Source organism: Nomia melanderi, chromosome 8 (assembly GCF_051020985.1).
Source record: "Nomia melanderi isolate GNS246 chromosome 8, iyNomMela1, whole genome shotgun sequence".
Taxonomy (NCBI): Eukaryota; Metazoa; Arthropoda; class Insecta; order Hymenoptera; family Halictidae; genus Nomia; species Nomia melanderi.
Genome location: NC_135006.1, coordinates 9,922,851 through 9,943,246, shown reverse-complemented (window position 1 = coordinate 9,943,246; position 20,396 = coordinate 9,922,851). Strand labels below are relative to the sequence as shown.

Sequence of the window (20,396 nt, the reverse complement as noted above, 5' to 3'; positions counted from 1 at the left end):
TGGTTATATTACATTGGTTATATTCTTTCTTAGAATTACTATTAAGTACTTCTTCCTTTACAAGAGGTAAACTTCCAGATATTATCATATAGTCAAGTAGTGAATTAATTGTAGTAATGATTAGTTCACAAAACATATTATTAAAACGTTGTATAAACCCGTTACCGATTTTACTTTTCTTAAAATATATTGGTGAATGTTATATAATAAAATCATTATGAATTTATATACAAAAATAAAATGGATATAATAATTAGACTTTTTCGTATAAAGTTCAATTTATAATAAAATCATACCTATGGTATCTAATTAGAATTGGTTACACATCTGTTTGTTCTTATCAGATCAGATCAGATCAGATCAGATCAGTATTAAATATTCAAATTTGATAAAATAGATCTTTACACAAAAATATTTTATAAAAAAATGTCTTGAGTAATAGTCATTATGAAACTGCTTTATTCATTCTGTTTATAAATTAATCGATAGAAACAAAATCGTTCATTAGTATGCAGATCCTTCGTTAATGAGAGAACGGAGAAGCTCAATTTCAGTTTCGATACTGATGAAAAACACGGCCGTTCAATATATATATATATATTGGAAGATTTAAGGGGATCCCCTTTGCCAGTATGCTAATCAGCTTTTCTTCAATTATTTGGAATTAATAGCCAAAAGGAGAGAGTACAAATGCGGTCTCCGAAGACACCAGAAATGCTCTTATCAATTAAAATTCTTGAAGGTATAACATCTATTCTGCCTTATAATTGCTGATGTTGGAAACTTTGTACTAACAAATCATAGTACTGTTACATTGATTTTAATATTACAAGAAGCATAAAATATTTAATAACTTAACAATGTCACCTATACCTTTTTATTTTCCAATGTTAAAGGAACGTTGATCTATAAAATTGAAAATTTTATGTAATGTTGATTTCAAATTTATTTATTACATTACAAATGAATATTGTCGATAAGTATTAACAAATATACGCTTACTTTAATTTCAGCAAATTATCAAATTTCTACTATAACTATTTATTATATGATCTGATATCACATTCGCGACCGGACATAATTTAACAAAGTCTATAATTGAATACCACAAGGGTCTACTATTTAAAAGTATGTGAAATCAAAAATGTATGAAGCAACTATATTCTCAACACTCAACCATAGATTTTGGAATGACGAATTCATTGAAATCGCAACAAAAATATGAATTCTTCTAAAAAATGTAAACGTTAGACTACATTGCCACTATTCAGCTGAAGAATTTAAAATGACGCAGGACTACGTTACCAGTCTCGAAAGTATTAAGTAAATATAATTAACATAGCGGTCCGCAAAAGTCATCAGAAAACTGTAACATCGTTTTCGGTTTATTTACAAACTTTTAGCTGTTATTCTATAGAAAACAAAGATGTCCATGAATATTTTTATTATTTTATCGTAACTATTATTTCGTTTGTGTAACAGGAACAAGAGAACAGGCTTTTGTTTACGCCATGTCGGCAGCAGCTGCAGTTTGGAGGCTGGCAAGAGGTTGCGCGTTGGGAAGCCTAGCAGCTTGTTCCTGCGCAACACCGCCTCGAAGGGAGCCACCCTCACCATCCGCTTTGATATCACCGTCATCGTTCACCGCGACGTCGGTTTCATTCGGGACACTGTCTACCAGGAATTCTTTCAAATGGGGTGGCTGTGGCGATGACGTAAGATCAGCATCCCGGATGGCAAAAAGGTTCCTTCAGGGCGCAACGCCTCCTGGTACCGGTGCAACAGCTAAGTTCATGCACGCTGTTAATATGCACAACAATCGGGCAGGTCGAAGGGTAATTAATACACGTATTTATACATTCCTTTGCTTCCATTGAATTTCATTCTGCTTAATTTTTAACACATTCCATGCAGTGTAAGTTTTATGCGGTTTTTCATCTAGTTCTCATAGGTTACCAGTGACATGTAGTATATTTATTATAAATAATAATATACCTCTACGATTATTTATATGATTATAATAATATATTTATATGATTTAATAGTATAATTAAGTGATTGTATATTAATTATAATATGGAATAAAAATTATTATTACAAAGGAAAGGGTATAATGTACCTAACAAAATCAAATTTGAAGCAAATTAAATATATTTAATGAATAATAATGGAAAGGTATATTATGTTCAATAACAATCGTTCAAATAGTAGCAAAAGATAATTTTGGAATGAAACATGATGATCTTATATTCTTTGATTATGTTTTTTAGATGTATGTATGTTAATTCGTCAATGCATTTCTTTATTATATAATGTACTGGCTTATTCAACTTATAGGTATATAATTGTAATTATATATCTGAATACTAATTCTAAGTCACTAAAACATTTTACTCTTAATTCGCTCAAAGTTACTGATATTTTCATGTATGCTATTACCATAAGGCGGTTGAACAATCGTTGACCTTGGAATGTAAGTGCCACGGCGTATCTGGATCGTGCAGCGTACGCACCTGTTGGAGAGGACTCGGTACTTCGGTGCCTACGGCTGCAGGAAGTCGTCTCCTTCGAAGATATGCAACTGCGGCGGAGGTTCGACCGAGATCCGGTGGAAGGCTGCCACCACTTTATCATCATGATAATCTACTATACACTACTAAAAGTCCGGACTATTGTCTTCCTGATAAAAAAAGAGGAAGCCTGGGAACTATTGGCAGGTCAGTTGAACAGCTTGATTTTTAGTATTCCTAGATAATGCACAACATAAATAATACAAATGGTCATCGTATAAATGAACCTTTGAAAACCAGAATGACCAAACTGTAAACTCAACAAATTGTTTCAAATAACGAGGATCTGATGTTGAAGCAATTATTACTTTCTCAGAAAATAGATTTTTATTTGAAAAATTGAAAGCTCTTATTATTAGAAAATAGGAATTTCGTGATTAGATCACTCCAGTTTTTAATGGCTTAAATGGTATTATACAATAATTATTGTTATTATAACAAATAATAATTATTTTTGGTAATTGATGAATGGTACATTTGTCACTATATGCACAGGTGAAAACTATTTACTAAATAGGAAATTACAAAAGAATCTTATATTTGAATAGCTAAAAGAGAATAATATTACATACACACTCTTTTGCATTGCATGAGATTGTGAAAGTATCTAGACATAAATATATCTATAATTTATTAGTCTGCAGAAGGAACAAATATTATTCCTCGTAAGCATCCAGTATTATCAAGAGATATTAATACTAATCATATAAATAGAAATTAAAAAAAATATATGCTTATCCCTTTTTTGTTTCAAACACTTTATCAGGCACTCAATTTGCAACTCCAGTGCACTTTAATAGTAAAACCTCTAAAAATCAGAATTCTTATAATCAAAAAAATTTACGAATAATTTGGGCAGTTTCAGGCACGTTTTATTTTCTTTACGTACTTTCATGTATTAATTTGTATTTCTGTCACAAACTTACTTTTATAAATAACAACACGTGTCATAAAATGATGCATACTGCTTATGCAGGCGATGGGGTTGCGATGCAAATTATGCGTGTCCTCGTAGCAGTGCCAATTGACTTATGAAGCATAGTACGAATGTCTCCATAACAGAGCCAACCGCGTGCAGAGGGTTAAATAATATAAAAATAGAATGGGCGCGCCGAGATTGAAATTGCCATCCAAAAAAGTTAGATTGTATTTCTATTCAAGAGATTCTACTGAGATTCTTAAACCTCCCATTGTGACTGGATCCGATCGTAAGATAATGAGCATTCAATAGAACGTCACTTATTCCATAAGATATACAGTATTTTGATTGGATAATTCTATCGATCCGTCTAATCAGCTGTGAATAGATAACTGATTGAACTATCACATACAACGTAGCCAATTTATAGATGAAATAGAACAGTGAACGTCAAAGTTCATTAATATACATTACGGATGTCCGACTCTATTGCGTATCGATCTAAAGCTCTTTTACTAAGTAGTAATACTAATTCTTTCTGCCAGTTTATTCTCGTCGCTACTGTTATCGACTTAACTGAATGATGTACAAAAGGAATACTCGTATGATTCGTTTATGTAACTGTGTAATTTATGTGTCAATCTGATCGTGCTATACCTTTATTATTGAAATAGAGTATTTCGGTTTATAACATTAAATTGTTACAATAAATATCAACGTAACGGAAAGAGAACTAAATTCTTGTAAATATTTTAATGTTCGTTGATAGAAATCAAAATCATGGATAGAACAGAATGAAACTTATTCGTGCAAATAGATCTTGAGCTCAAAAATTTTGATGGGAAACATGAAAGTCTATTTTTATTTTCTTCATTCATAGAAGATGCATTCATTCACCTTTATTTTATTTCAAGATACAACCAGTCAAATAATTTTTGTTAACTCCTTGACCTACAATATCGTGTCAGGCTCGTGACGAAGATTTTAAACTGAATTTGACAAATGTAAATGTTAGTTCTTTTTTTTAATACAAAATAAATATTACTTTGCTATTATCAACTGTTAACCTTTTGAGTGAACGTAGATATAAAATAAGCATCAAAATTATTTCTTTTCCTAATAAATCATTAATTATAAAGTAGTCATCTCGATTATAGTTAAGAAATAAATCACAGGACAAGGGATTAATATGAGTAGCGATCATATTTTAGTTTTGTCCAATTATGATATTAACAGTTTTAAATTTTACAGTGTCTGGTAAAGTTAAATGTACAAAATAGAATCATTAAGAAAATAAATATATAAACTATAATGAAATGGACACTTTAAATAGAAATGTCTAACTGTCTCAGTTACTTACACTTTCGATATCAACTAATTGATCTCACTAATATAAGATTTATTTCATTTCGATCTCCTTTCTTTCGCATTAAACAAAAATAACAGCGAAGATAAGACTACCTGCCTACTTAGCGTGTAATATATCTTGCAGTGCATTACGACAGTTTACGATCTGCTATTCAACACGTTTGCAGCTTTTATTTTTGTCTCCGAACTAGTCGACTAATCGGTACCTTGTACGAATAAAATACTTCGATCCTGTACATCCGCTCGATTCTTCAGGTTTTTCTCTTGTCATCGCGACTCACCAACCACACACAACAAATTCCTTCGTCCGACCATAGTTATCTTCGACACAGCCAGATACTAGCTTTATTTATGCGACTGTGGCGGTAATTACCTATGAGAGAAGACCTTCGAGATAGGGCGGAATCTCATTTTTCCTCGTGATCGAGAAACCTGTTCTCAAAACCGAATAAATCCCCTATTTTACGATATTTGAACGGATCTCTTGATCCAGCGCGGCTACAACTTCGATAATTTAGATTCCGAGAATCGTACCTAGACGCGTGCAATATTCGAAATAAAAAATTCGAGAGTACATAATTACAAGTAACTCGAGAGATTATAATTATTATAATACGCTGTATTATGTAAACGAATATTTGTGAACGCATTCTATAACTTAATCGCCTTAATCCGTTTATTTGGTAATTAAGATTATACACATACTGTAGAGCTCATTGAAAATTAAAAAGGGATTATCGAAATGTAGTACTGTACATATAAAATTTATAACATTAATTGATAAAAAGTTTCTTTATATATTTTATAAAATTTGTTTCTAAATTTATAAAAGACAAGAAACTAAAGGAAATTACCATTTCATTTCGGATCTAACTCAAAGTGTGCACAAGAATGTAGTAATGCTAAACATGTACGCACATTGTTCTATAAATATGTGAAGAAATATACTTTTATATATTTTAATATTTTGACCACCATGTTACCCGAATTTTGGTTGCATAGGGACAATTAAAATCAGTGACTTTTACTGGTACGGTACTTCTAGTATTATATTTATACAAAAAAGTATGTCACCCATATTTTGCAATTACTGACAGCATAAATCGGACAGCATATCAGAAATAACTTTTAAATTTTAATAGTTTCGCTTAAATAATGTAACGAATACCAGACAGAAATTTTAAAAAATTGATGTTCTATTTAGATTTTGAGATTTTGTAGATTAGATTTTATAGATTAAAAGATAGACAACTAAAATATACATTTGTGTTATTCATTAATCAGAATCGACGCAAGCATTCACTAAGTAACGTTTATAAAGCTCAATATGCGTCAAACTGACGCATTCCGTAAACCTAGTGTTAAATCAATAAGACCCAAGACAGTTAAGAGGGCAATCGTTGTGAAATATCTTGACTTCTCAGTTCCCATTTTGTTAGGAAAATTACTTTGATTGTAATTCGGTGACTGCCGATTTGGCAGACTCCTTGATTTACAGTATCGTGTTAGACTCGTGACGAAAATTTTAAACTGAGTTTGAGAAAGCTAAGTGTTATTTCTTGTTTTTAAATACAAATTGAATATTACTTTTCTGTTATCAACTGTTAATCTTTGGAGTACACGTAGACATGAAATGGGCATCAGAATTTTTTCTTTTCTAACAAATTATTAACGATAAAGTAGTTGTATCGGTCATAGCTAAGAAATAAATCATAACGCAAGGGGTTAAGAAGTAACGTTTAGTAACATACGTTTCGAGTGTAAATGGCTACGAAAATCAGACGTAACGATCATCGTTAGCATAAACAGGAGAAAATAAAGGAGAAATGGTATTCCTTTCGTCGGTGATTGCATTCGCTATGGATTTTCCGGTGGTAAGGCAGATGGAGCGGCTTCATCGCTCTCAATTATTCACGCCTTAGTCTTCGTGAATTAAGATCACCCACGATATTCTGAGAATAGTGACTGGTTGGAGAAGGCAGAGGAATTGTGTTGGTTTGAGAAAGTTATCGTCCACGGTGTTCTGTTTCTATTCGTCGATTTATGATTAAATATTTATGCATCGAAATAAGAGCTATAATTTCCAATTACTTTATATAATCATTTTTATATTAAATAGGGCCAGTACATGAAATACGCCCATTCCTCCTTTATTTTCTCTTGTTTATGCTAACGATGGTCGCTATGCATGATTTTTATAGCCATTTGCACTCAAAACATATTTTATGAATACTATGTTGACGGAACGCGTCAATTTGACGCATATTGAAGTGCATTTATGAATATTATTTAGTAAATTTTTACATCGACTTCGATTGATCGCAGTAACGCAAATGCGTGTCTTAATTCTCGATCTTTAAACTTCGAATTTCCAAAATCTAAATGAACGAACATGAATTTTTCTAGGCCCAATAGAATAAATTGTACAATAAACTTTATATTAATATTATATCTTCTCATTCAAGCTCTGCATTTTATTGAAATATATTTCAGAGTTTCAAGTACTGAATTACAATGTAAATTGTATATCACATGAAACCTGTCCCTTCATACCAAATTTGCATAGTATCATAGAACAACTTATTTTTCATTTCTCCTGCTCTACAGTTTTTTTTTATCTTACTTCGTAAAAACCAGGATCGTTTTATATGATTCATCAATAATGGCTAAAATGGTACTTTTTGTTTTACAAAAAGTATCTTTGTTGCAACACAACTCTCAGAGCTTTCGATATACATATATTAGAGTAAATTGAATGCAAATTTATGCAAGTCTGCATTCTCAGAATCTAATCTTCAAAATACGCTTGAATATACGCGTACAACCCATGGTTATGTATCGTATACATACGTAGTTATGACAATCTCGCAAAAACGGAGCAAGAACAAAGTGACTTTCACGAGTTGTACAAGTTATGGCGTGTTTTACACAGATGCAGTGTTAAGTAAAAAAAAGAATTCGGAAAGTATACGGAGAAATGGTCGAAGGCGTGCCGTAATAAACATTCACCACGCCCACTTTGTATAATTATATGGAAGGTTATAATTACCGGTTGTAAGCTGTAACCGGCGAGCCATACGGCCAGTGGTGCCCAAAGAAAATAATATATTATTCGTATATTAGTTAGGACAAATGAAATATTGGTGGCTACTCGAAAGTAGCAACCGATTACATAGTTTGTAAAATACTCAGACCGCAGTCTTGCATAATAATTTCTTCATACTCATTAAATATTGTAGCAAAGTGGTTTAAATGCTTAGATACGGTATAATTTTTAAATGATATTAATATCGATTAATTATGTATATTTATTTATAATGTATCAAATTAAAGATATAGTATCTAACGTGTTTTTTCAATTTAATTTAATTTTACGTATCAATTTTACCTTAATATTTCCGTATGTGTCACTATCAACATTAGTTAAACAGATCTGGTTAATATTTCTTTTAGAATTATTTAAGAATTTTTTATTATTTCATTTTATTTCTAATGAATTATTTCTTACAAATGAACCAAAATTAGTTAATGGCATGGACACATCGGATGTCAGTGTGTTCAAATGTATGGTTTCACCTCATAAAGCATGTTATTATTCTATTACCCATTAGTTTGAATTATCACATTTTATCTACCAATTAATATTTCATGAACATATCTATCTATTCTCACAAAACTTTTACTTACTACCTTTGTATAAACATAAAAATGTGATACCAAAAGGATGAATTCTTCACAACATTAAATATTTTTGAAATAGAATTTTTGTCACGCGACCTGTGTATTATCGCAAGATTAATGATTTTAATCTTATAAATTAAACTTTCTTTCAAATTAAAGAAAGTCTTGAAGCTGCCCCTTTTTTCCATCCCCTAAAATGTACGTAGCCTCTTAAAATTATCTTCGTCGTAGAAATTTAACACAAATGATTTCGACAGTAACCTGAGACCCTCGAATATCTCTCTAACCAAATTTAATTTATTATTTACACGTTAGAAGTCTGCCTTTAGAAGCAAATATTATATATGAGTCGGGTCTGTACCTTGATCCAATAATGTTGAAAATAAAATAAAATTAGCATTCCTTCACACGTAGAATCTTATAATATTCGAATATAAAAGAAAATGAATCTATGAATTCCAAAACAGCACAGGTCGATCAATGAACATTTCGAGAAAATGAATTTTTCTATTTATCTTCATTCATTCATTATCTACTTTTTTAATTCGTGCTGTAAGCATTAGCAACACATACGTCTTTATTATGTATACGTTTTTAATATTATTAAACAGATCTGAAAAGCGGTTACAACAATAACTTATGTGGATAACGTTAGAAAGTGGACTTGTGCTGTTTTGGAATTGACGATTTCAATTGAATACACATTGATGTTAATATTGACTAACAAAATTAAACATCATAAAACATTTTTTATTATCTTCCAAGTAATTTACATATGGCCGTATTAAATAATTTGTTAGCTAGGTTATTCGGATACATCTTCTGTCCAGCTTTGTATCTGTTTGAGTATATTCTACTTCTTCTTTAACAAATATGATTCCTAGGTGTTTCCGTTATTATATTCCGTTATAAATATTGCAGAATCATGAAATAACGTGAGATATCCTACACAATCCTACTAATAGGAGTTATTTCTTTGCGCAGGCAATGCAACGGCAGTAGCTCTGGATACGAAGGTTGCGAATACCTTTGCTGCGGTCGAGGGCATATCACAAAAACGGAAGAGATCCTTGAAAGATGCGACTGCAAATACTTCAGCTGCTGCTACGTGAAATGCAAGACGTGCAGGAAAGTCGTAAAGACGTTCGAGTGCAAATAAATGCCGAATACAGGAAAAGCCAGAACGGATACCAATCCTTATTAAACCGACGTAAACGGTGTATGTGCACTATTTAAGAGAACTGCATACGCGATAAAGGATTTAAATTATTTATGCAGTATGATTGTATGATTAATTGTCGTGAAATCCGAAACATTCCGAAAACGTGACAAAAACGCGTAATTTGTAGCAGTTTTTCGAGGTCGATACGATTACATGAAAAACTGTACGAGCTGTGTGTACGAGCACTTAAGTGAATCAAATGATCGTCTAAGTAAATTGATAATGATCGGAAAATTTCATAAAGCGTAAATAATAAGAATATTTTGTAGAACTTATTTATGTCGCCTGATATTTATTACATTTTGTGTGTTCGATCTATTACGCCTGCAGCATGGGGTTCTCGATCAACTGTTTCAAGATAACTGCAGTATTATCAAAGGATATGTTTGACAAGGAAATTCGATCGTATTGGAAAACTAAAAGCGCAGACAATTGACTATTCACGTAGGGATAATAAAATATTCATTCACACGAGTTGAACATCGAACAACACTGCTTCGGCGACATTCTAGACACACTTAAACATGATCAATACGATGTAAATAACTTGCTAAATCTAATGTAGTTTATATGGAAATTATATAATAAAGAATACTTCACATACAACAGTGTGTTTTTATTCACTTCAAACGATATATTTCATTGTTCCGAGTATATTCGTTGGTGCATGAAATCAGTGCAGAATTTACGAATTAAAAATTCGATGTATTGGCTTGATGCAACAATTCTGACGCTTTTCATTCGTGGCTAATAACAACTTTTTTGTCGTCGAAACAAATAACATTTGTTTTCAAACTATTATAACGTGTGTAAAGGATACTTCTTTCTTCGTTTTTATTTAGTTTTGGTTTAACCAGCGAACAGCCGAGAATTCTTCTTTTTATTTCTTACAAGAAAACGTCAGGACTTTTCGCATCAACCCATTATATAAGATTTTAAATATCAAAAATAAATAATAAGAAAAGTAAAAGAAAATGATCGAAGAAGTACATACAATTTTTTAAGAGCCAATCTTAATGCACCTCGGATCTGATATGAGCTTCGATGCTTCGTTCGAATCTCCATTTTCGTCTTTGATATCCAAATCTTTTATAAAATCACACCAATTTATGCCGGTGCCACAATCTGGTTCCTTTTCTGACGCCCACCAGAGAGCAGTCTACAGAATATTTAAATGTAACAATAAATTATCCTTAACACTAACCATACCGGTACTTGGTATATAAGTATATGCTTATTCATATCGTAATCAGTTAAATAACTGGCTACAAAAGAAACGTAAACAAGTCAGATAATGGATTTTTCTTAATGGAAAAAGAAACAAAAAGGAAGACAAAAATTGAAAAACTAATACGATTGAATAATATAAGAATCAATATAAAATTAAATGAACGAAAGAAAACGCAGAGATTTTAATGAAATTTTAAACCTGGTTATTTGATCGGTTCGCGGTACCATATAAAATATAATAAAGTACAATCCTATCAACAATTTGGGAAATATATTCTTCCAGTAAAGTAATTCTCACTATAAATTAGTTTTTTATATTTTTGTTTCAATAATACCTTGATATTTATTGGTGGTATAGGTGGAACAGGGTCAATTTTCACATCCATAAATCGCAATAGATCATTGTAGTCCAATTTTCCTTCCTCGTTTCTTTGAATGCTATGTCGTAAATTATAATATTATTACAATCAAATTAGAATCAATTAACTAATTAACAATTTCATGATTAAAAATTAATTAATTTAATAATCAATATAAGTAGAAATATTAGAGTTATTTATTTCTTAAGGTAAAGTATTTATATAAAGAAAATTCTTATATTTTAAATTAAATTGTTATAATTATTTAGTATCATTAGTTGTCTTTGTATATAAGGTACAATGCGATAATCTACGAAGTAATAAATAGATATTAATAAAACATAGAATATAGGGTTAAGAAAGAAAAAGAACATTATTCATAATTGATCTAAGAAAATTAAAATACTGAAAATTTACGTACTGGTCAAGCATAGAATTTAATAGCTCCACGTCAGCTGGAATTTTAGCTCCTCGAAGTACACTGTACATAGTGTCACGTGGTAAAAATCCTGTTTGTCCTCTATCCCAATGATGAAGACTCTCTTTCAATCGATCAAGATCCATCCATAAAGCTCGGGAAAGCTCTGTATGAATCAATCGCCTAAAGATCATTATTATAAAATAGGAATGAATGAAAGAAAAAATTTCTCTCTTAAAAACAAAATAATAATACACGAACAGGTATTACCTCACGTATTCTCGATTATGCAATTCTCTTTTTTCCTGCGAAGAATAGTGTCGAGCAATCGTAATCATTTCATGTTCCGTAATTTTCCCTTCCGAATACTTGTAAATGATTTCCCTGAATCAAAAAGTATTTAAATTACCAATAATCAAATTATTTATAAATAAATTACATAGTATAACATATTGTAACATTTTTCCATTTTTGTTTACGAACAAATGCAGTAAAACTAAAGACAAATCTCTTCTTTCAAAATCATCTTTGTTTCACTAATGTAATATATTTTCTTTTTTGTATATAAAAAAACGTAATTTAACAATAATAAAAAACGAATACACCGTCATTTTATATTATTGTTTATGAAAGTATAGCAAATTCTAATATAAAAATAGATTAATTTTTCATCGAGGAGTTTCAGAAATAAAATAAGGACTCACAAATAATAAATAATGATTATATTGATCTCGATCTTTATTAACCTTGTTTCCGAGTTGTCGTTCTTAAAATTCAATTATTCTCATTATGTTAGATGTGACTTCCGGAATATGAAATCTTGAAGTACGTATGTCATAAAATCAATAGAAGCTTCTTTAGACATTTATAGATCAAATTATATATTACATAGTATATTAGACCAAAATGACCATTTCTAAAAGTTGCTTCAAAACCATAGTTCTACGACCTTCCACGAGCATAATTATTATAATACTAAGAGACACAAACGATTTGGCTACAAATACAAATATTCATACGAACATTATTATTTGTAATAATACGTTACATACAACAAGTGTACAATTTTCTTCGATTAAAATACTTAACTCTTTAAAATTTTAAGTGAAATTATCCCTTTAATTGTAAAAACTTTGCATTTAATTCGCTTCATCTAATTATTTTACAATATGTACCTGTTACAAAAATAAAGTACCTTAATTTCTCGTAGGACAAAATCTGAAGTTCATCGTCCGTCTTTATAGGCGTATAAAGTTCTACGAATTCCTTGTAAACTGGTTTCAAAATTTTCCGCAATTTGGCCAGTATGCGCTTGATATTAGCCTGTGGAAACTGAAGGACAAAATGTCTCAATATTTCTGGAATGAACGAGTAAAAAATGGATGTCGCAAAAAAACGGTAATCGCGCGCGTGTCGAGTTGAAAACACGAGGAATAGTAAACTTATAGACGCAACGGCTACAAATTACGGAACCTTATCGCGGTGTAACTCCATGTAACGAAGAGCATAAACGTCAGCCGAAGTGAGTTCAAAGATAAAATCGTTCAAGTTAACACGTGCTCCGATATAGAAATCTTCTGGTTTGTAATATTCCGGTTTCCTGCTCGCAAATATTTCTTGATTAGGCAACATTATTGGCATTCTCTTTTGGAAAAGACGGCGCGTGAAGCCTGCAAGCATACGAGCAATTTATGCAATAATTAAACCATCTTCTATGGAAAATATATTGGAAATAAGACTATATTTATATAAAGTAGGGTACATAGAATTTTATACATTGTGTTTTTAAGCATAATTAAGAACGATGGAAAGATTTTTACGTACTTTGTATGGCATTTACGAGAAGTAGACTGAATAAAATATTAAATTAAGTTGAATAAAGTATATTGAGTGAATTTGTTTTAAAACAGTGACGGTATTAGAATTTATCATTTGAAATTTATTATTGAAATACTACAAAAATTACTTAGTATCACAATTAATTAGTATCAGATCCATTTTCTCTGAAATTAGAGAAAATTAATTCTTATATAAAAAGAATTCATTGTTTGAAGATCATAATTTTTGTATGTATTCCTTGTACATGGTATGTATTAAATGGCGATGAGTTGGCGAAATATATAAAAGAAATATTTTTATCCATTGAAACGCTGAAATTTTTCTTCGATAAATTGTAAGCATTTTAATTTCATTTTAAACATTTCATATATCATTTTTCTTTTGGTTGCACTCAGTATTAATATTTGTTTCTACAGATATTTTAAAAAACTTTGCCAAAGCCTTACCATAAAAGAGAAATTGTTAATAAAATATGTTAGCCATAGTTGTATTTTAAAAACGATATAACCACTAATGAATTATGTACTGGTATCTTTAATATATATTTACACAGTTTCTAACATTATTGTAATTTCTATAAACAAGTGTAGGTTATTTTACATTTTATCGAAGAATTGCACTTAGTAACTATAGCTGTAATAATACTTCACCCGAGTTTCTCCTTGCCAGTTCAAAAATGGAAACCGTATCATCCATCAGGAAAACTCTTATGATGAACAATCTGTCTTCATTTTCTGGTATATTCGATATCATTTTAGCCCTAAATCTCAAAACGTGGTTATCGAAACCTTGCCTAAAATAAAGTCGAAAATCTAATCCCCACATTTCGCACTGATATCATTTATCTACTTGACAATACACGTACTTGTCGTAATACAAAAATTTCATAAGATCCATTTTGGGTGGTTGTGGCAGCACCGTAAAACAATTCCCAAGAGAATCATCATACGAGCCGAAACCATTGTAAGGTGGAATGTACTTTTCCACTTTCATGCAAACATCATCACCCTTTCGAGGTTTCTCCAAAGGAGTGAAATCATCTACTCCATATTTCTGCCTTGAATACGATAAAATGATTACAAGCATATATTTATATCCTTGCATGTAAAGTTTGAACAAATCGCAATATTCATTAAATTATACAGCACATATTAATCTACAAAACACTAAGTTTTACCAAATCTGCATTTTTCTTTTACTTAAACTATTATTGAATTATATACATAATATTCATTTGAAGTTTTTCTTAAAGAATTATGATAAACAGTATTGTTAAAGCTATCTGAGTACACGATCAAGTTGTACTCATATTTGTAAAAAGTATTGTTGAATCATTACTGAATAAGCAGCCATAACAGTGTATTCGTTGTAATTCTACTAACATTAATTATATAAGAATTACAATTATATATAATAAGATTTTATTATATTTCCATATTTTAATAAACAGTGTGCTCTCTGTTATCTTGTTATTCATATACAGTACAACAGTATTCAATCATTTCCTCGTTGATGAATAAATTAAAACTTTCGTCTATCCTTTTGCATATATTCACTCTTACATGTCGGCAAATACTTGAAGGGTTTCAAACTGGTACGCGGTTGTTGTTAGACGCAATGAGCTGCCATAAACGTTTAGCGGCAGTTTGATCTTGTAGAACTGGCGTAACAAGTTTGGAATCACAATCTTGCCCTTTTACTTCGGCATCGCTGTTTGACGCACTTTCACCGCGCAATGTAAAAAGTGATTTCTTGTATTCCATTATAAATACTATGTTAAACGCACGAATAAAAAATAAAACACTAAGAATAACGAAAACAATACAAATTAAAGAAATAAGTAAAGCAATAAGAAATAGACTTTTCTATGAAATATAATAAATTTCATTTGTTGTATACAACTTTTTCGTCGGATTCACACACGAAAGTAGTTCGTATAGTCTGCTTCTACACTTCCTGTTACAGATTTACCATAATGGTGCTCAGGTATAGTCATTTTGAGTATGTTATCGCTCATAAAACGTGCCGTCATCAATCATCACTCTGGCATGCTACGTATGCTAATTCTCTGAGATATATTGATAGTTGTCTGACATATCGTCGATGTTACCGTTGTAGATCTTGCCATTTAACTCCGATGGCTCTTCATCACAAGCTTAAGAACATAACACTTAGCCAACCGAATGAGATCTCCTATTTCTCCATTAACAACGCGTTCTCATTTTACTTAGTTTTTTCTTTTATTAAGTAGTTTTAATTTTTGTTATTTAAACAATACCTTCCTTGCTTTTACAAAACAGAATTTTTAATCAAATCTGTTAAATGAGTTCGATTAAAGTTAATGAAAAAGATTATAGTTGATTGCGACCAGAATTTTAAGTTTTATATAGTAATACTTATTCTTTCGTAACAAAGGCAAACGGTATTCGAAATAGTTAATAATGATTTCGTATTACAGTATTACAGTATTAATGTATATATGTTACTATTATCTAGCTACTTATATTACTAAATATTTTTATTCAACATCAATTTTCTTATTGTCATAGTTCTCGAGCAATTTGTTAGTCAACGTGGTAAAATCATTTTGAACACATATTTAAAAATATCAATGGTACTGAACATGTTTAATAATAGCACTTGAATAGATATTAAAATCATTTGTGTTGTATTTCACCTGTAATAATCCTTTGTAAATGTATCCATATCCGTTATAACAATCATCCTTCCAAAAATATTTATCTGTGCGCCAATACCGAGCTCGTAGTCTTTATAAATTTCTTTGTCTACTTTCCCAGCGTTCAATGGATCGATTGAATAGTAACCAGTAGATGTGTCATCTCCCATTACGTTTAAGACGGTAACTGGTTCACGCGAGCCGATTGGATCCAGTTCAGAAAAGAACTACATTCACCAGTTAATTTCTTAATTTATTATTATGTCATTAAAAATATAAAATACTATGGTTGTAATAGTGAACAGGCTATTCGATTGTAATAACAATGATCCATAATAATATGGATCACATTCAAAGATTCTTACTTTAGGAACATTCATCCGTTGCAAAAACATACATCCAGTATTCCGCCCAGAGTTTGCTGGTACATTCTCTTTTATTGCTATTGTATTGTCAGAAAGGTAAAAGTGAATTTCAAGGTCGTGAACAATACCATAAAGACTATCTGTGTCATCCCAATAACCGTAAAATCGTAGTACTTGTCTATCATATTTCAGAAAATCGCCGCGAGTATCAATCCTTCGATTGGGTTTCTTTGGAAATGTTTTCTATTGTAATATAAAAACGACACTGTTACCTTAAAATAATAGAAATTTTTCCAACAAAAATATTTAAACATTGTTTTAGGTTTAATTATGAATTTATTTACAAAAATAATTAAAGTATAGTAATTTAAATAATGTAATAAAATGGATATCACATTACTCACCAAATAAAATTGCAAATACTTTAGAATAATGACAGGGCACGTATTCAAAACGGTTAAAAAATTACAATAAATAAAAAACGTAAGCAAAATAATGAAATATGGTCATCAGTCTATATAAATCTATTACAAAAATATTAGAACCTGTCATATTCTAATCTATTTTACATTTTATTTCCACATAAACGCGGTTTTCTCTGTATATAATCTACGTAAATAGAAGATTTTGTAAAGTTGAAGATAACTGCATTAAAAGGACTCCTTTGCGAACATTATATCGGCAATACGTGGTAAACTGGATTAATTTGCCCTTGTTTTAAAAAATATTATATTTTTAATTTGTTCCTATCGTAAAAATGCAATAAAAAGTATAATAATATTATTGTACTGAGAGATGACTTATTTTGCGCATTTATTCTTTTACTATTAGTCATTAATCACCGACTTCATATAACTCAAACAAGAACAGAATTTAAATATCAATACTTCATTGGATATAAAGATGAGAATACTTTAACAAATGATTATTTTATTGTAGTATGGATGATAAACTTACGCATTTCCGTAACTCAATGTATGGATCCTTTGGAATATTAATGGGATCAGGAACTGGGATACCCATACGATTTAAAAATCGTCTTGTAAATTTGTCACAATCGACAATCTTATACACTCTACCGAAAATTTCCGGTTCTTTGCCAATATTTAAATCGATTATATCATAATATCTGTACCTTGCTGGATTAGGCATAGGTATTCTTTGCCGTCTGAATAAAACACCTACGAAAATAATGCTTTCAAAGTTTTAATAATATTAATAACTATCAAAACATTGTTTTCACTGATTTATTTTTCTTTTAAAAAATTCCGCATTAATATTTAACATTATCATCAAAGTTTTCAAATGCTTCTGTATTCAATTATCTAGATGAATCAAGCAGTAATACAGTTACATTTCAAGTCTCAGCAACTTGACAACAATAAAATTAATTTTATGTGTTTTACCGTTATTATATCTAGCAGTTTTCGATAATGCAATATTTACAAATAAAAAATCTTATACGTGTTAAAAAAATGTAGAAATTAACGATATTTAAATACTTCTTATTTTACGTGAAATGTTCGAAATTTAATCGTAGCGTTTTTTTTTTATTTTAAAAGTAAAAGTTCTCGTAATCGAGAAAATGATCATCAAACCTTGCTCAAGACCACTGTTGTCTGTAGGAGGCTCAGTAATTTTCATTGTACCATCTTCCAAAAAAAAGCTGATATTTACCACTCTTATTTGATAAGCAGTTTTCCATCTTTCTTGTACAGTTTCTTGAAAAAAAGCTTTGAACATTAACCGCTAAAAAAATATATTACATATAAAAAGTGTTATATTTTTATTAGATATTTATTACATCTTACTTATTTCTTACAATATTATCTTATTATTTTTATTAATACATTCAGGACATTTCTGAATTGATTATTTTTGGGAACGTTATTTATAGTTATATTCTACCTGAAAATAAAATAGGGTTTGGAAACACTTTTGGAGACGTGAAACTTTTTAAACTTTAAACTATGTCGAGTAACAATTAATTATTCATTGCATAATCATTTCACTAATAGTTAATACCACGAAATTCTGAATTCATAACAACGAGAAAATGTTAATAAAGAAATAATAAAAACTAACACGTTGGTGTGAGCTGTGTTGAGTACGCGTTTTCTATTTCGAAATTTTATAGTGAAACACGTACGTCGCACGCCGACTTAACTTTGTGCGAACTGATTGGAAGTGGACTGTATAAATATTTACTTCGGTGGAAATAATTTGCTGTTTATTTTAGGGAGTTCAGTAATACTCGTCAGCGGCGAGAGTCTACAACGACGTCTATATACCCCGTCTCGTGTGTCTAGTTTCAATTTATTTCTTATATCTCACATCTCCGTATCTTGCGTAGGTTTTTATAAACCTTTGGGTAGGTGTGTGCAAAATTCGAAGCTTCCTGATTCGTAGCCTTCCAAGATAGTGGGCGCGTACAAACAAAAATTCGTTCGAGTGGGACTAACTTTCCTTCAATCAGTGAACCTGGAGGGGTTGCCGATTGCAGCCTCCGGGTGACCCACGCAAGGGTCCCGAGCGTTCTTGGCACTGACCATAGCGAGTAATAAAACCAAGGATCGCCTCGATTTCTGGCAAACAGATGCAAGGTTAAAATTATGGTAAATCTACAAAACTGGCAAAACGTGCCGAAGCAACTGCGATTAAATTAGTGAAGTAACGGTTCCTTGGGCTTTTATTTCTGCTATGGTAAAAATACCCAGGGCTCTAATATGCCTCGCAGAAGGTTTCGTCAATAGCCCTCCTAAAGCGATTTAGCGACGCGACAGGCTAAAAGTTAAGCGAATAACTAGATTTACAAACAAAATTGTTTAGAGAGAATGCCGATCAAATAATTACTATTTAGCATGAAGGATAAATACCATTCAAAAAAGTCAAAAGTGCAAAGAAAGGTTTATAACAAATTAAAACAGAATTTTGTTTAGAAGACGGAAAAATGTATATGCATATAGCATTGAAATGCCAACAGGTCAAAAGAATTTGAACATTTTCTTCGTGCATAACTTTTAATGCGTTTCTCTCAAATTAATTTTCATGGCAGTATAATAAATATTTCAAACATTAAATAATTTAATTACAATTTTTTAATTTAAATAATATACCTTTTCATTGGGAGCTAAGTTTTTTATTTGAAAAATATTCTTTGTACATACTTATCTTCGCGGCTAAAGATAATTTAATTGTGCAATCTTTCATTGGTGATACACGAAGGTTAATGATATTTATTATCCAGTGCTTCACCAGTAAATTATAGTGTCCTGAATGTGTCAATATACAGTTAATAATCATGTAAGTTTTGTTAAGGTGTAAATCATTATACTTGTCCATCATAAGCAATCCATGATGGCAGTTCCTGCGCTTCTCCTCGAGGATATATTGACGGATAATTAACACTATCGCCTTTATCCGCTTTTTCTGATAAATAATAAACTCCTTCGTGTATTTTACTAAAATATTGATCTCTATGAAATTTAGTACGACCAAGCTAAAGAAATAAAACACTTTGTGAAAAAAACACATCCCCTCTTTGGAATACCTTATAATACATTGATTAATTATATGCAAAAGATTCGTAAATGAAAAACTTACATTCATGTCGAAAGTATATCCAGGTAAACAAGGAAGCATATGATAGCGCTCCATTTTGCAACAATACACAGTTAACTCACTAAATCTACTATTAATAAATACAACCTCAAATTGGTACAAAAAGATTCAATATTTCTATTTACTG

The 20,396-nt window shown here is 30.6% G+C and overlaps 2 protein-coding genes across 2 annotated transcripts in view; one reads left to right on the top strand and one right to left on the bottom strand.

Annotated features, from left to right (window-relative positions):
* The window catches only part of LOC116427539 (protein Wnt-11b-1), a 31,106-nt gene extending 20,825 nt beyond the window's left edge, over window positions 1-10,281 (top strand). Inside the window, exons 4-6 of the mRNA XM_031977992.2 lie at window positions 1,483-1,835; window positions 2,446-2,717; window positions 9,523-10,281. Of these exons, the coding sequence (XP_031833852.1) occupies window positions 1,483-1,835; window positions 2,446-2,717; window positions 9,523-9,697 (800 nt within the window). The 3' untranslated portion in view covers window positions 9,698-10,281. The remainder of the gene's footprint in view (window positions 1-1,482; window positions 1,836-2,445; window positions 2,718-9,522) is intronic.
* Window positions 10,273-20,376, bottom strand: LOC116427533 (EF-hand domain-containing family member C2). The gene is made up of 14 exons (XM_076370381.1): window positions 20,252-20,376; window positions 19,983-20,147; window positions 18,247-18,397; window positions 17,606-17,829; window positions 16,649-16,891; window positions 16,284-16,510; window positions 14,472-14,663; window positions 14,257-14,399; window positions 13,241-13,437; window positions 12,963-13,099; window positions 12,038-12,151; window positions 11,771-11,950; window positions 11,326-11,428; window positions 10,273-10,919 (listed from the first exon to the last, which is right to left on the bottom strand). The coding sequence occupies exons 1-14, from the start codon at window positions 20,303-20,305 to the stop codon at window positions 10,761-10,763; spliced, it is 2,289 nt and encodes a 762-aa protein (XP_076226496.1). The 5' UTR covers window positions 20,306-20,376; the 3' UTR covers window positions 10,273-10,760.
* Window positions 20,377-20,396: the final 20 nt, after the last annotated feature.

Excerpts from the sequence above, each read along its gene's own strand:
- LOC116427533 (XM_076370381.1), bottom strand. The coding sequence starts at position 20,305 with ATGGAGCGCTATCATATGCTTCCTTGTTTACCTGGATATACTTTCGAC. Across the intron at positions 14,400-14,471 it reads AAATTTTTGTATTACGACAA|GCAAGGTTTCGATAACCACG; the intron begins GTACGTGTATTG and ends ACTTTATTTTAG. Across the intron at positions 13,438-14,256 it reads ACTGGCAAGGAGAAACTCGG|GCTTCACGCGCCGTCTTTTC; the intron begins GTGAAGTATTAT and ends GTATGCTTGCAG.